A 17757-nucleotide genomic window follows, 5' to 3' on the forward strand; every position below is an offset into this window, starting at 1 on the left:
ATTGAATTCGTCACTAATTATACGTCCCTTAAAATCCCTCGATTATTTTTGTATTTCTGAATCTTGCTATGAGATGGCGCAACTAGTCCCACTTTCGTCACAATTTTCGCAGTAAGATTTCCCACCTTGAAATGAAATCAAAATAATTTATTTTCTGTAATTTCACTTTCATTTGTATTACCGTTGTATATCAAAATAGTTGTGATAGTTTTGTGATAAATAAGATTTTTGCGGTTTGATGTCCAGAACAGATTGTAAAGTTGTTTTAACGTTAAGGTTGGAAAATTATTTACTTCGATATTTTTTTACCTAATTTTAATAATTATTTTATGCAGTAATAAGTTAATAAATATGTTATGACAGTGTATCTTTTTAAGGTAAAACTTGGGTGAATCGCAAGGAAAACTGGAGACCTGTGCACATATTTAATCACCAATAGATCAAACAAAAAACTGCTTGCTGACAAAAATATCTTGCATTTTCGAATTTAGGATAGAACATATATTAATTTTCAGCAATAAAAAATTCTTTTATTTGGGTCTGAAATTTGAAAAAATATCCGACAGAGAAAGGGTTAATTGATTAGATATTAATTAAATACTTAAATTATATACATAAATTAAAACACTTGAATTGCATGTTTAAACTAAGATTTAATATACGTAATCGAATGAATTACACACAACTGATTATAATATGTTTATTTACCCAAAAATTTGAAATTCTAAAAATGATGCTTAACTATTAATATATTTTTCCTTTTTTAGATTAGACAGTCGATCACTATTTAACCCGTTAATTTGGAATTTTGTATTGCAAATTTTAAAATCAAAATTTGACCTTTAAAAAAAAGCATTATCGATGGTTGTAAGTATAACGAATATGCAATACAACTGCAATAAATTGTTAAACTTTTTAACACAGAAATAATTTTAAAGAAATATAAAATTTAAGCATGATTCCATGTTATTTTTTTTAACTTTTTATTTTTTCCAAAACTATTGTAAATTGTCTTTTTAAATAGCATTCTGTAAAATTTTAGCAGCTTTAATAATACTCAGTAAATAAAAATACTGAGATTAAACTATTATTTGAACGAAAGATAAGGGAAATATAATAATAAGCGATGCTGCTTTTTTGTTGACAAAATACATTTTGACATCAAAATGTTTGTAATATTTCTTGATAGTTACTTTATAAGTATCAGAAATTCAATTAGTTAACAACATAATACATGAGAATACTGCGTACATGGAAATCGTACATCCCTGATCAATTTTAAAATGTAGCTTATCATTGTATGACCCTATATCCTATCTCATAAATGTAAGGAAATTATCATTATATCATTGTTCTAAATTGTACGAAATGCACTTCTAGCAAAAAACCAAGTTATATATATATATATATATATATATATATATATATATATATATATATATATATATATATATATATATATATATATATATATATATATATATACACTGCTCAAAAAAATTAGGGGAGCAAGCAAAGAAAGTAAGAAAGTCGTGCGAGACATCCACAGAGCTGCATGAAATGGATAGTGCATACGTATCAATGCACGATACAGAAAAAAAGACTTAAAAACATATGGAATTAATCTTTAATTCATGGAAACTATGGAAAAAAAACAAAAAGCTGATTTAAGGCAACAATTGGTTTACATGTAAACGATAAAAAAGTAATGTTTGGAAGTGATGCAGTACTGTTAATAAGGCATGTGGTCTCCTCGAACAGCTAAGACTGTTGCACACCTGTTTCCCATGGATGCGATGATGGTATCGATGAGAGTTTGAGGAATACAGTTCCACTCCTAAAGAAGGGCAATCTCCAAGTCACGGAGAGTTAATGGAGGGCTTGGTCTTGCAGCAATGCGTCGCCCGAGCACGTCCCAAACATGCTCGATTGGATTCAGGTCAGGAGAGGGTGTAGGGTATTTCATACGTTATATTGTTTCAGCTTCCAGCATGCTCTTCACAAGACGAGCTGTATGTGGTCTCGCATTATCATCTTGTAAAACAAAGGAATCACCAATGGCTGCTGCGTAGCGTATGACATGAGGTCTCAATATCTCGTCTGCATATCTGCGGGCCGTCAAAGTACCGTTCCGAATGATATGCAGGTCCGTACGTCCACCTATGCTTATTCCACCCCACACCATCCAACCAGCTCGTCTGTAGTGTGACCTTTCACGAATGAAAGTGGGGTTATTTCGAGTTCCCCTTTCCCTCCACACCAAAACACGTCGGGTGTCACTCTCCAGACTGAATCGAGACTCGTCTGTAAACAATACATGGCTCCAATCGCGTTGCTCCTAATCTTGATGTTCAGCAGCCCATCTTCTGCTAGCCGCACGGTGGCTCGAGTTCAATGGAATGCAGACCATGGGCTTACGAGCATAGAGACCTCCCTGATGGAGCCTATTCCGTATTGTTTAAGTGGAAACTCTTCGTCCTGTTGCCACGAGAAACTGTCTTTGCAGCTGAGTAGCATTGTCTGTTCTGTTACGACGAGCTGTTAACTGTATATACCGGTCATCAGCTGCAGTTGTTGCACGTGGCCGACCTTGCCCTGGCCGACAACTCACATTTCCAGTCTCCTGGAATCGATTCCATAGCCTTGCAACGACACTTCTGCCGATTCCAACAGCGTCCGCCACGCTGCGTTGTGTTTGCCCGGATTCCAGTCTACGGATGATGCGCCATGCAATGGATTCAGGTAAATCACGTTGTTGAGACATTTTCAAGTCACCCTTTCTCAAAAACAATAACTGAGAAATTAACTTTCTGAATTACGGCAGTGAAACAGACGTCTCTGCTACATCCCAATTTCTGCTCTTATCTTCTTTTCTGGTTTGTGACGTCATGAACTTTTATTTGCATATGAAGTTTTCTTCTTCTTTTTCCTGCTCGGTCTTACATTATAAATGATTACTTTTTTGTTACTTATCGGTGTAAATATTTGCGTAATTTCACTAAAACCATGTGCTCCCCTAATTTTTTTGAGCAGTGTATATATATATATATATATATATATATATATATATATATATATTTATTTTAATTTCAGGTGACTATCATACGCTCAGGTTTAGAGATATTGAATAATAATCTGTTTGAAGGCACAAACGTAGCATCCTTGCATTTAATGCAGAATAACATCATTTATATTTCTCCTTGGACATTCAGTGGTTTGGAAAATATTCTGACTACTCTAGATTTAAGTCAGAATCAGATAAATGAATTTCCACTTCAGCCTCTCAGTTCACTGAACAATCTCCAGTGGTTAAATTTGAAAGGAAACCATATAGACGATATCCATAACTTTAAGTGGACACAACTAAACTGCAAAAATGTTCTCAGCAGCTTGTTCATGGGTTCAAACTCCATTACAACAATTCCCGAGGGTGCCTTTTTGAGTCTCATCAACCTTCGTTTATTGGATCTTGAGGGTAATTTTGTTCATGATGTTGGAACGAACTCTTTCCCCTCCTATTTAAGATCTCTGTCCCTTTCCAACAATATACTGAAGAAAGTGCCTCTTCATGCTATATATTATCTAAAGCACTTGCGCTTTTTGTATCTATCTGGTAACCTTATCCATAAACTCCCTTGCCCTTTCCATTTGAGTGTCCATAGTTTGGAGAAGATGGAACTGAGCAATAACTTGCTGACGCACCTTCCAGAATGTGTGTTCAATGGTTCTTTCACCATTAAAGAGCTGCACGTGGATTTCAATTTCATACGGACACTCTCTGCTCGGAGCTTTAAAGGGACGAAACTGGAAAGACTGGTTTTGGCAAACAACCGCATAATAAACATACATTCTGACGCTTTCGTTGGAATTGAAACGACACTAAAAACGCTGGATTTAAGCTTCAACTTGCTAGATCTGTTTCCATCTGCAATCAATGACTTGAAATCATTGATTTATTTATCACTCAAAAGCAATCTACTGCGGCAATTAGGAAGAGGAGATCTGCATGGCTGTAGAGGTACGTTGGAGATATTAGATTTATCGGGAAACATGCTGCACCATGTTCCGAAGAAGACTTTAAAATCCTTGTCAAAACTGGTCCGCCTCAGTCTCCAGGACAACCGGATACATAAAATATACAGAGATGACTTTGAAGGCTGGGGTCAAAGCTTAACCATGCTAAGCTTAGCCAATAATAAAATGACATATTTATCAGGAGGTTCATTTATTTATTTAACAAAACTTAAAGAACTGAAACTTTCATTTAATAACCTTATGTACGTTGATCAATTAGTGTTTTTACCGCTCAAGAAAACTCTAGAAGTTTTAGACTTAACTTCAGCATTCTCTGAGTACAATTACCCAGTGGAAACTTTCATAAAAGACTTACATAATTTGGAATGGCTTCAGTTGGACCACAATAACATATCGCTACTCTCATCAGCCAGTGTCGGTGAGCTGAAAAAGTTACGTCATTTAGACGTTAGTGACAATGATTTAGCAGATATTTCTAGTGAGTTATTTAAGATGGCCTCTCATACGTACTTAAGTACCGTCCATTTAAGTCACAATGAACTGAAAACTTTAAAAAGTGGTACATTTGAATCAATTTCACATTTGTCTACAGTGGTGTTGTACGATAATAAGATAACTTCGATTGAAAACTTTTCTTTTTCAAATTGCCCCTACCTACATACAATTGTTTTGTCTGAAAATGAAATATCTTCAATTGAACCATCAGCATTCAATAATTTGACAAAACTATCCAATATCTATCTGCAAAATAACTATTTGGATTTTTTCTCATTCAATGCGATTGATGGAGAAACTGGATTGATATATTTAAATCTGTCCAATAATCAACTCAAAGAGCTAGATCATGCCAATAATTCTGCATTCCCACTAAAGCTCCGAACTCTAGATCTCACGAATAATCAGTTATCTGTGATACCGGATTCCTTGTTTTTAAGTAGCAGTGAATATTTGCTTCATTTGCTAGCCTCCAAAAATAATATTTCAGATCTTCCAAAGACTCTCCTACCGCACTTGCAAATCCTACGCTTATCTTGTAACTCTTATAATTATCTGGACAGGTCAAGCTTTGACTGTTGCAGATATACACAAATTTTAACAATAGATCATAACAACATATCCGATGTGAACAACCTGACTTTCAGAGGCATGGATAAATTGCGAGTTTTGGATATAAGTTACAACAACATCGGTGTGATTGAGGAGGGAACGTTCGATGACACCAAACTTGAGAGGATAAACCTGTCCAGAAATAGTCTTACCGAATCTCCCATAAAAGCATTAACATCGTTAAGACTGACTTTAAGAGACCTGGATATATCGCAAAATGCAATACGAAACATATGTGCGGATAGTTTTTCGGGTTTAAGCAGACTGCAGACTTTGAATTTGTCTTCCAACATTATATCCTTCCTTCATGAACAGAGCTTCCACGGTCTGAGCAGCTTGATTGAACTAGACGTGTCCCACAATCCACTGCAAAAAATACTCCACGAAAATCCTTTGATATCATTGGTTTTATTGCGATCACTCCATTTGCAGAACGCTAGTTTAATATCTGTGTCTACATTGCCGCTTCCGCATCTTCATCTGTTGAATTTGAAGGATAATTTCCTGTACAACATGTCTCAACATGTTTTTGAGAAGTGTCGGAATTTAAGGAACTTGGATATATCTGGTAACTTACTGCAGAGTGTTCCCATGCATCTTTGGAATAAGATGCGCAAGCTCTTCGTATTAGACATATCTCGAAATCCCATAGAAGTGCTGGGGATAAGTAGTTTCTCTGGATTGGTTAAACTCAAATACTTGGATATAAGTGGCCTTCTGCTGAAGAGATTGGATTCTCGGACACTTTATGAATTAAGGTAACTATATTTACGTAATTCATTTCAAAATGTCTATAAACAGTATCTTATGAATTAGAACCAATATGTATACGAACTATAAATGTAAGAAAATTTTAAATTCTTTTAAGCAGCATTTTGTAAAATTTCTTTTGTATAAACTATTTAAGAACATTCTAATTGAAAATCTCTGAGGCAAAATTTAAAACTTAAATATTTGGATAGAAGTCACTTTTTGCTGAAAAGATTGGATTCTTGTAGACGGATTATATATGACTTTTTATATATAATATTATAACTTTATAAATTAGGGTAAATGTATTTGCATATTCCCCATTGGTCTATTTAGGAGAAGTTTGGGTAAGTTTATACACCATTCAAATTATTTTTCGATAAAAACAAGCACGCCAAGCAATCTTTTAAATACAGACGCTTTACTAAAAAGTGGAGACAAAGATATCATTATTTTAAAATTACAGCTTTTGTAAAGACAAAGTTTTTTTTCTTTTTTTCACAAAACTTGATATTTCCCTTAATTCTGAAAAATAGAATCCTGACATTAAGAACCCATCTTTATGTTATTTTTAGATTCAGAAAATTAAAATCTAAGAAAAAATCTAAAATACGTTTTTGTATAGAATTGCCACTCGAAAAACTAGTTTTGTTGTTGCGCGCAAAATTGTATTTTTTTTTTAAAAAGCTTTACGGATATATATTAAAATTCGAAGGAAAAATTCGACCCTAAGTGTTAATACCTATTGAGGTTAAAAAATTATTGCTTAACTAACTACAGTAGTGAGAGTATTAAATGAATCAAACTTGTGTTTTGAAAAGCAACAATAGGGATTTTTCAAAATATTTTATGTTCTCTCCTTTTGATTTTGGTGCCAAGTGTTTGCATACATTATAACTATTTTTTTCTTCATATTTCTGGCAAGTCCATAAACGGTCTCAATTGCGTGAATTAAACGTGAAAATTATAATTTTTTTTAAATAATAAAGCTCTGACTACAACTTGTAATCTTTTTAAAAATTTTCATAGTGTTCATAATATTTTAAACAATTTAAATGATGCAGTAATTATGTAATACCCTTGATTGAATTAATACGCTCGCAGTAATGCGAGCGTATTAATTCAATCAAGGGTATTAAATTGCTGTCTTTATGAACTTTATTTAAGGCGACAAGGGACTTTCAAATTTTTTTTTTTGAAATTATCAAGGGATTTGCTTGAAATTTTCAGAATACATTTATATTGTTAAAAACAACTGTTATACAAAATTTCAAAAAAATATTTCAAATTTTAAGAAATTAAAAAATTTAAATTTTTGAATTTTTTATGTTTTTTTATATTACTCCTCGCGTCTGAAATTTTGTCAAAATGACAAAATTCTTTTAAAATATTACATATTAGATAATATTGAAAAAATTTTTGGGAGTACTTTTCCTAATTTTTATTATAGAAACGAATAGCATTAAAAAAACAGTAAAAAACCTACATTTTTAGGAAAAAAATCATCATTCCTCTATAAAATATCATGTATAAAAAAAATTCTATTCTCTTAATTCAAAAAACTTTTCCAACAAAATGTTAATAATATTCATAAATATATAGCATTAAATTCTCAGGTCAATAGAATGAAAATTCATTACGCTGGAACAGTTTGAAATTTGTAAATTCGTCAAAAAAGACATTTTGAGAAAAATGACTTTTACTACTTTTTCATTGCAAATTTTACTTCTGAACAAATATTTCTTGTTTTTGATATAAATACCTATAAATCTTGTCTAATGAGCTAGTTTAATAATTATAAACTTTAAATTTTTTTAAAAAAATTAACAAAATATTCAACTAATTTAAATCTAATTTTAAACTAAACTAATTTTAACTAATTTTAAGCAGGCAAAAAAAGGTAAACAAAGGGGTGTGGTCAAAACTGAAATGGCCATAACTTCATCAATTTTGCTCTTATTCCAGAATTTTTTTTTTTAAATGTTCAGTTAAATGCCTAGATTTCAAAAATATAAAATGCAAAATATCGATTTTTTGACAAGTTTTTGCTTCTTTGAAAGTCCCTTGTCGCCTTAAGAAAAACATTTTGGTGGCAACTTTTATACAAAAATCAATTTTTATACAAAGATATAGAACCAGTCGTAACTGTTGCAGGAATGTTGTTCAGTAATTAGTACAAGAAAATAAGGACAGAAAAAGTGAAGCCTGAATTAAACAAGACAGCACAAAAGGCCAACCAGATTGTTCTACTCATTGTGACTAAAAATAAAAAATAACATAAAAAACATGGATAACATTGTCTAAAACAATGAGACTTTTCTAGAGTGACCTGGAAATTCGCCATATTATTATCCCATAGAATGTCTATGGACTATATGAAAGTAAAGACTCCCAAAAACGGATTGTTGAACCAACAAATAATCATTGCTCATTGATTCAAATATGGTATAGAGAGGAATAAAATCTAGGAAACTGAAAAAAAAAACTGTTAGAATTAATGCTAAAATTTGGCACTAAAATCGAAAGGCTAAAACATAAAATATGTTTAAAATTTTTTACTGCCGTTTTTCAAAATATGTGTTTGATTCAACTAATTCGCTTGCTACTGTAGTTATTTATTCCTCTCAATATATTTTTAATTTTTCTTATATTTCGGTTTTTTAAACATACTTTCTATTGAAAAAAAGGTAAAAATCTGGAGACATTTTAGCTTAAAGCAAATCATGCTGCACAATAATTCTTGTCATGTTATAGCTTGGGCTTGACATGCGGACGAAACATAATGATGGGATAGTTTGATGAAAGGATAACTAAAGTACGTGATCCCACTTCTCAAAAGATGTCGTAATCCGGGTCACTGTTGAGCGATTTTTGTATGCGATAAGCACCCCAGGAACTCTAAGAAATAATTTGGCAAAGAGATTGTTGAAAGAAGAAAAAAAATCAGTAAGACTTTTTATAAAGATGTAATTTATAAATGTGTTCGAGATATTTCCATCCAATTTTGAAATATTGGAATAGAAATCCATAGTCCGAGTAGCAAGATTATCACAATAAGATGTTATTTTAACACTTTTATATAGATGTTGCATACATAAGGTATTCAATAATGAACTTTTTTCTACAGAGTGGTTCAAAATAACGTAGCCAAAACGAAAGAACAAAGAGGAAGAATAAAAAATACACACAGGGTTGCAAACGTTTTTGAAGCCGCTAGAAAATCATTCGCAAAAAAAAATAAACAAAAAATCCTTCTGCATATTTTTATTTATATAGTATTTCAATCACTTAAGACCTATACTGCTACAGAAGACATACGAATAGGAAGAAAAAAACTAGATGTATTTTAAGCGAGAGAATTATGTAAAATTTCACCCAATAGATTAGTCATTGGGCTGCATGATGCATATAGACTGTTAATTTCCGATGATCTTTTTGCAGATAATTTAGTTTATGAATAGCCTTGACTTGATTTTGAATTTTAAGAAGGATGATTCAAACTAGCATCTTGTATACAAAAAGTGTTGAGTCTGTATGTCAACAGATGCCGGTACCTCCCTGTTGAGAAACTTTTTAATGAATAAGTTTCACTTTTGTTTTTGAAAACGTTTTGTTTTTGTTTACATCTTTTATGTATACGTATTACTTTGTTGCAGTACGTTGTATTCATGAATATGAGAATGGATGATATAGTAAGAAATAATCTGAGGATCTGTGATATGATATATAATCTGGGAATAGCAAAACACAACATTAAACTTTAATAAGAAAAAAGGAAAAGCTGAGAGTACACAACAAGAAAAGAAGAACATATTGCAGTTACGGTTAAGTTATAAGAACGCATAGCAGTTGCGGTTAAGTTATAGTAATTCTCCCCCACTAAAATTGTAGGTGAAATAAAAGTTTAATATAAGTGATAATTTCTGAGGTATCCAGTTAGTCGTCTTTTGCGCTAAGAATGAAGTGATTAAATTGTGGGCAAAGTTCGGGGCACTTGAATTTGCACCTCCTTCGGTGATGTAGCAACATTGAAAATAAACTTTCCTTGTTTCGTGGTCTGTTGCGCTAAGAATGAAGTGATAAAATTGTGGGCAAAGTTCCATCGTGGAGCACCTGAATTTGCACCTCCTTCGGTTGTGTAGGAACATTTGAAATAAACTTTCCTTGTTTTGTCGCCTGTTGAGCTAAGAATGAAGTGGTAAAATTGTGGGCAAAGTTCCATCTTGGGGCACTTGAATTTGCACCTTTTTCGGTAGTGTAGGAACATTGAAAATAAACTTTCCTTGTTACGGAGTTTCTGGATTCAAATCTGAAGAATTAGTTGGAATGCGTGGTAAAAGTACTCTGGCAGAATTCATATTGTAAATGTAAAGCTTAAGAGTGTTCGGAATCCAATTTAGCATTGCAATGGCGTGATTCCAGTCTGCGAGTTACAATTCCGATTTTCAACTATTCGCCATTGTTTTGATACCTACGGACTTGAACCCTTTCCCCCACTTAGAGGGAACGTACAGGCTTAGTAAAAATTTTTGACTTATGAAGATGATTTGGAAAAATAGTATCTAATTGTATCTGCAACTTTTTTGGTTAGTTATAGTTCAGCAGGAGATTTTCCCCAAGCCCACAAGTGGTGTAGCACTATAGCCAAAAAGAATTCTTTGAACTTTCTCCTCTAAAATGTCTGATTCCCTGAATATTGATTTTAGTCGATGTTTGTTCAGCTAAAAGTCATTTGTGGCAGGATGTCCAGGTGCGATGAAACGTTGGGTAATACCGTAATTAGAGCAATATAGTTTGAGTCCACCACTTGTAAAGATAGTGGCATTGTCAGAAACCATTATTTTAGGAAATTCATGAAAAGAAAAAAATGTCATTTAAAAGTTTAATAGTTATACTAGAAGTAGATGCATCTTTCAGAATGCGAATTTCTGCCCATTTAGATTTAGCATCAAATGCGCAATAAAAAATGATTTCCTACAAAGGGGTCAGCGTAATCCGTATGAATTAATTCCCAGTTTTGTTCTGGATCATCTCTAGGATGTATAGCAACTTTTGGTAATTTTTCTTTTTGAAATTTGGCACAGTCCTCACAACTTTTTATAACATTTTCAATATGAGGACCGATTCCTTTCCAATGCACTTAGCGTCTGGCCAGCTGTTTCATTTCGGTGATATACGATAATATTTTATTTATTACTTTTACTTGCATACCCATAAAATGGTTGTTTTTAATTTTTTTAAAAATTATTATATTTATTTGTCTTATGACATAAAGTTTGATGATTAAAAGCTTCAAATGTTTTCTGATGTTATTCCGCGTCTTTAAATCGTCTATAATTGATATTCAACAGTACCCGGTAATCAAACTGATTTTAATCGATTTAATTTCTTCAATCAAAATATTATGTTGTTATAATTTATTGTTAATTTAACAATAAATTATTGTATTATATTATATATTATAATAATATATTGTTAATTTAACAATATATTATTATAATATATAATATATTGTTAACAGTAAATAACAATAATTTTATTGCTAATTTTTTCTCTCTTATATATTATTTTACATTTCCTAAGAGTGTGTATATTTATGTAGCATTTTTTTTCGAAAAACAATGCTCGAAATCAAAAACTTTTTTAAAGAAAATAGCTATGCGTCATCACAGAAATAAGAATAGTTTTGTTGTAGTCACAATTTTTAAAGTTTTAGATGCAATTAATTCTTTTAGGTGTGGGATTAATTTTGGTTTGCATAAAGTTCAACTTAGAAAAAAGAAAAAATACAAAGATGCTTCCGTTTTAAATTGTTTTAGAAATCTTTGTTTCTCATTTTTTTTCTCCAAAACTGAATCAAGCTTTGTAAGAATAATATGAAGCAGCGTAAGTCATTCTAAATTTAGCGTAAGAGAGAAAAATAGAAAACCATGGTTGCTACGAGACTACATGTAATTGAAAAAAAAGAAAATTGAACTAAATCCTTAACACCATTACTAAATCCTCTTAGCTAATTTCTTTCAGCAAAGCAGGTAAAATGAATTAGTAAAGTAACTTGTAATTAATTCAATCTCGAGAAAGAAGATTAACTGAAGATTTTTTTTTCTAGATTTCCCCCTTTTCTTATTCTGAAAGAATTTATTTTCAGCAAAATATAATCTGATAAGATTTAAATACTAAAGGTTTTCCCGAAATTCCCACAAGGTTTGGTTTTTTTGTGTTATTTGATATTGAAAAATAAGCTGACAGTGCAGGGTTATTTGAATTGAAGTACATAATAAAAAATAAACGTCGTGTTTCATTGTTGAGAAATACTTTGCGCAATGTTTCATGTAATTGCCCGTTTTCCTCAATGGAATCGACCTCCCAGATACCAATGAGAATAAAAACCAACAACATCCTTGAAGAATCAATTCAACCAACAAAATTTAATCATAATTATACAAGACGGCCTGGCGAATTTATATTGGCTCGATAAACTGTTTTAACATAATCCTATACTTTATTAACCATTTGCCTACGGCTGGTACAACTGATAGTCCAGAACAGAAAGTGTTATCAGGCGCCATAGGCAAAAGGTTAATCAATAAAGAAATCGCACAGTTAAATTATAGATCTTTGTATCAAAATTGTTACTGTTAGAATGAGAATTTAAACACAACACTCTATAGTTCTGTCACACCATCTTTAGATGCAGAGTCGAATATATTAGACAGCATGTGGTATAATTCGATCCTTTAAAAAATATACGTACTTCTCTTATGTGGTACCATAAACAATTGTCAAGGCCTCTCCATAACTTTGTGACGTCACCCTAGGAATTGCTCAAAGTGCATATTTGTATTAAGAGGAAACTATAATAAATATTTCACATCTTTTATAAGATAAGTAAAATATTTTTGCTTTAGCTAATTTAATGACACTTAAATATTTTAAGTACTAAATTTTCAGTTTTTATTAGAATAACTCACTATTATATACACGTTATAACTCAATAAAATAAACATGTAGGACTATTTGATGCTGTTATGAAACAATATTATTTGCATTTCATAATAGTAAAGGATTTTATAAAAAAATTCTTTCAAATAAAATTCAAAAACTCCTACAAACCTAAAAAATATGCAAATTTGATTTTAACTCCTCAATGATTAAGGGCATCTTCAGATTTTTTTTTAATTAAAATTAAAGTTAACATCTTCTTAGCTACATAATATACACACTTTATTGTAAATCAATTAATTATCAAAAATTAATAATATGGATCAGATTTCTTAAAAAATGTTAAAAAATGGATAGAAATCTTCCAAATTTTAAGTCTTTAAAGCTGTAAGTTTCATTTAGATTTTTCGCAAAAAATAAATAAATAAATAAAAAAAAACTTTTTTTTTATCTCCGCATTATGGTTTCTGCAGTAAATTTACACATTCATTTGCTTATACACCAATGAGAAAAATTTCCATGGTTCCCTTTATGCAACATTGAAAAGGTAAAAGAAAAAAATTCAAAAAATATCAAATGCACAGATATAAATAACATGCTGTAAAAATTTTCAAAATTTTCAAAGCGCTTATTCCATGCACAATTTTATTTTAGGTTGATTGTGAAGAAAATTACAATAAAGTTCAACAGAAAAAATCCCTAGGGATTCAAATAATATGTAAAAAACAAAAAAAGTATGCATGTTTGCATATTTTTGTATGCTTGTTTTTGCAGAAAAAGCCATTGACTTTTTTTCAAAAAACACTCAAAACTTTGCGAATAACGCATATAGGGAAATAATTTTTTTAAATGTGTGTGTGGAATTATTTGAAAATTTAACTAACCAAATAAATTATTTTTCGATACTTTTACATATTCAGTGAATGTCTCGCCTTAAAATTTAATTTTCAAATCTAATAATTAATTTTAATGTCATAAAAAATCGTTTACGACTTCATCACAAGATACACTAAAGCAATATATCTGTGTAAGTATGAATCATGCTACATGAAACGTGAATAATAATCTCATTAAAACTAATTTAAAATTATTACCAAAAGCAATTTAAATGAAGTGACTTAAATTCCTATTTTAAATTATTATCATTGAATGCACAGAAATTTTTCTACATCCAAGTAAAATATTTAGGAAATTCAAATCAAATAATAGTATACTATCATTAAGAATACACAAGTTTAAGTGCCAATCAGCACTGTTATTAATATCTTTCTTTCTTTTAGAAATAAAACTAAACTGTTTATTTTGCCGGTTTCTAAATAATAAAAATTTCAGCTCTTTAATGACATCTGAAATATTTCTTTTCGAGGATAGTTTTATATTGAAATTCATGAATATTTAAGCAAACAAATTGTGCTTAGATTTGTTTTATTTCTCAACCAAAAGTTTTACAATAGTATGAATGTTTTGATAATTTTATTTTTTATAATATCCTCTAACAAATAATAAACAGTACCCGAAACATTTAAATTCTGAAATACGATTTCTTTTATTATGTAATTAAAAAGCTTGTTATAAAGTCTGCAAAAATGAATATTAAAGTATAAAAGATAAATAACATTTACTCGTCCATTAACTGATACTTGATAAATGTCGCGTTTAATTGAATTTATTCATTTTCGTAAAAATCAAAGATAGTGGGGAATTTGTAAGTTAAAATTTTAAAACCATTTTTATAATTGCCTTTACATTTCGGTACTGTACATGCTTAAAATTTATATAATAATAGATATAAAGGATAGTACAACCAACGGAAAAACAAAGCTGTTGTTCATTACTCAATGACAAATACTTAAAATTGGCGGCTACTCAGTTATTAGGCTCCTATACTATTATACTCTAATTCAGGGGCTCTGCTCCCTAACGCAGGGGCTTGGAAATTACTGTTTATGACGTCACTAAGAGACCGTGGTGATTTCAACGTCTTTATTTCTCGGTGCGTCGTCGCATTGGCAACACTATGGTTATTAATCATTTTGATAGGTTATCTTAAGTAATAATTTAAGTAGTAGTTAGTTACACGTTAAGTATTTATTTAAAATAATTTTGCATTTTTTACAAATGAAAACTTAGTTACGAAGTAACAATTTAGATTTATTTTTTGATCCTTTCTATAATGGCTCTAGAAATTTTAAACATAATAGTTGCTATAGTACCGCATACCTGTCATATCAACTATTGGTAAAGGAGCCTGCCTTTTTCGAGCAATAGCTATAATACGAGCCACGATGGCTCAAGGGATAGAGCGTACGTCTTCCAATGAGGCGAACCGAGTTCGAATCCCAGTCGATACGAATTCCGCATCCGGCTTGCTCCCTACCACAGTGCTGATGTTAAATATCCTCAGTGGTAGACGGATCATGGGTTAGAGTCCCCTCACCGTCGGGCTAACCGTGGGAGGTTCTCGTACACTTCCTCTACATGTAACGCAAATGCGGGTTAGCTCCATCAAAAAGTCCTCCACAAAGGAAAATTTCTAACAATACTTGATCCAGGAGTTTCCTTGTCTTCCGGATTGGGTTCAAAATGACAAGGCTACGGAGTTGAGCATTAGTAGTCGTAAACCCATAAAAATTGGGTCAGCTGTTCGACAACTGTTATAAAATAAAAAATAAAATAGCTGTTCTAAACTGACGTTAAGGTTTGAGAGGAGAGTGAGCAAGTAGTGCAGCGTCGTAATGGACCATTGGGGTGAGTTTTCTATCATATCTCACGACAGAAATGAAAATAATTTCAATGCTTACTGTACTGAAATATCTCGAGCACGATGTTTTGTGTGATTTAATAGCTGCCGGACAGATTATTACTAAAATTCAATACATGAAGCATTTTGTAAAAATATCGTGGAAATAGTTCAAATTCATATGAAAGTATTTCCGCTCGGGAAACAGCTAGACAGTGTAAAGAATTTGGTTAGTATATTGTTTAAAACTAATTAAGGATTGGAAAAAAAAAGGTTGAAGAATATTTAAATACAGTTGTGCTGTGCGTTTTCAGCTTAGTTACAGTGAAACCTCACGGAAACGATCACTCTCTGTTCTACAGTAAAATGATCGTCAATGGAGGTGGGTCATTCTTAGCGTCGTTCTTCTTATTACCTTTATTGACTTCAAAATGTTATCGAAGGTGCTTGAATCTTCGCAAGCAATTTTAATTTTACTCGGTGTCATTTTCTTGGTTCGGAAATGTAACTTGTGCTGGCGTCATGAAAACCGGATCCATGAATAAAATTTAGCGTCACAATACTGATATTATTATATGCAAAAGCAAATTTATCAATTTTGACTGATAGAACCATTTTAACCAAATAAACAATTGTGTTTTTTTGTTTAAGTTTACCTTAAATTTCATATCATAAAGAGTTAGCTTTAAAAAAAATGAGAAGGTTTTGTTTTTGTTTGAGATGTTGATTTTTTTCTGGAATATATATATTTTTTCTAATTTGACTTTCAACTCTGTAAATAAATCATGTATGGCATCGTCTTTAGTGCACTGCAACATGAGATCTCTTTCAGAGATCGTCAAAAAAGAGCTCTCTAAATAAGAGTTTCACACATTTTAATCTTTTGCTTTGTTAATATTTTTTGTTTTGATATTTTTTCGCGTTTCCTTATTTGAATAGTCTTTAATAGTCTTTAATTCTCTTTTTTTTATATTTTGCGAAACGTTGTTGAAACACAATGGCGTAGTGTTGGACTGAATCCTCACTGTGACTTCATGCCGATTTCTACAAGCTTGAAAGAAAAACCGGGCGATGCACGATGCTGAACTCACTATCACCATCATGCCGTTGATATGAGAACCTTAAATTGGCTGTTGTGGGACTGCTTAGCTTTACCGATATCTTAACCATCACTTTAAAACTACGTTTACTCAATTCTAATCAGTAGATTTGGTTGCTAAAGTAATTCTTGTACATGAAAGTTGGGATTTTTGCAAGACTTCAAAAGTGTTTTATAGTTATAAGTCTGTTATTTATTTATTTTTTCTTTACATTCACGTTTTTCAGGAAGTCATGCACAAAAAATTGAAAATTACACTTTATTTTTTTCCTTACTTTTAAAACCAGTTTTTTATATTTTTTTAAGCTTCGAAATTCAGCATCGTATTATATTTTTTCAAAATTTTGTACAGAGCTCTTTCCTTAATTCCCCAGAAATTTCTTCGAAAATTGTCTTTAAAATGAACACTTTTAACATGATATGACTAGGCCGGAACAGTTGATTGCCCTCAATATTTAGTAAACGCTACGACTAAAACAAACTCGAATCACGATATAGTAAAATACTGGGTCAATCGGAAAAATAAGGTCTTCGATGCAATGCAAAACACAGTTTATTTTCTTCGTTATCATTTTGAATAATTTTTAATGTTGAGTATTTTTCTATTTATCTAAATAATTAGCAATACGAATAATGTTCTTATATGCCTATATCTTTCTCAGTTCCCTGCTGTGAAAACATGGGTCCTCGTTGTTTACTTTTGCAGGTATTAAACTATCGCTCGTCTGAAACAGTCGGCTTTTAATTTAATTTTATTTTATATCCGTCGTTGAACAGCCGACCCAATTTTGGGTTTACGACTACAAATGTTCAATCCCGTAGCCTTGTAAATTTGAACCAATCCAGAAGACAAGGAAACTCCCGGATCAGTACCCCCAGAGGTGTTGATTTATCATGTGAATGTGGAGGACTTTGCGACTCGACAGATTTAACGTCCATCAGTCTCCATTTACTGTATGGGGAGTCTTCGGCAGGAGGGGATCGAACCTATGAACTCTTGGACATGGGCTCAGTTCGGCTAAGCTCAATCAATTATCAACTGAATTCATCAAGCCTCAGTTTAGACGTGGCCTTGGACATGGGC

General features: G+C 31.6%; 1 protein-coding gene across 1 annotated transcript in view; it reads left to right on the forward strand.

Moving 5' to 3' along the window:
* LOC107441623 (uncharacterized) overlaps positions 1-17757 on the forward strand; it is a 46504-nt gene that overhangs the window by 18167 nt on the left and 10580 nt on the right. Inside the window, exon 4 of the mRNA XM_016054955.4 lies at positions 3094-5900. Coding sequence (XP_015910441.2) covers positions 3094-5900 — 2807 coding nt within the window. The remainder of the gene's footprint in view (positions 1-3093; positions 5901-17757) is intronic.

The sequence above is a fragment of the Parasteatoda tepidariorum genome, chromosome 3 (genome assembly GCF_982258835.1).
Source record: "Parasteatoda tepidariorum strain Cologne lab strain chromosome 3, Ptep-v5.0, whole genome shotgun sequence".
In the NCBI taxonomy this organism is placed as follows: Eukaryota; Metazoa; Arthropoda; class Arachnida; order Araneae; family Theridiidae; genus Parasteatoda; species Parasteatoda tepidariorum.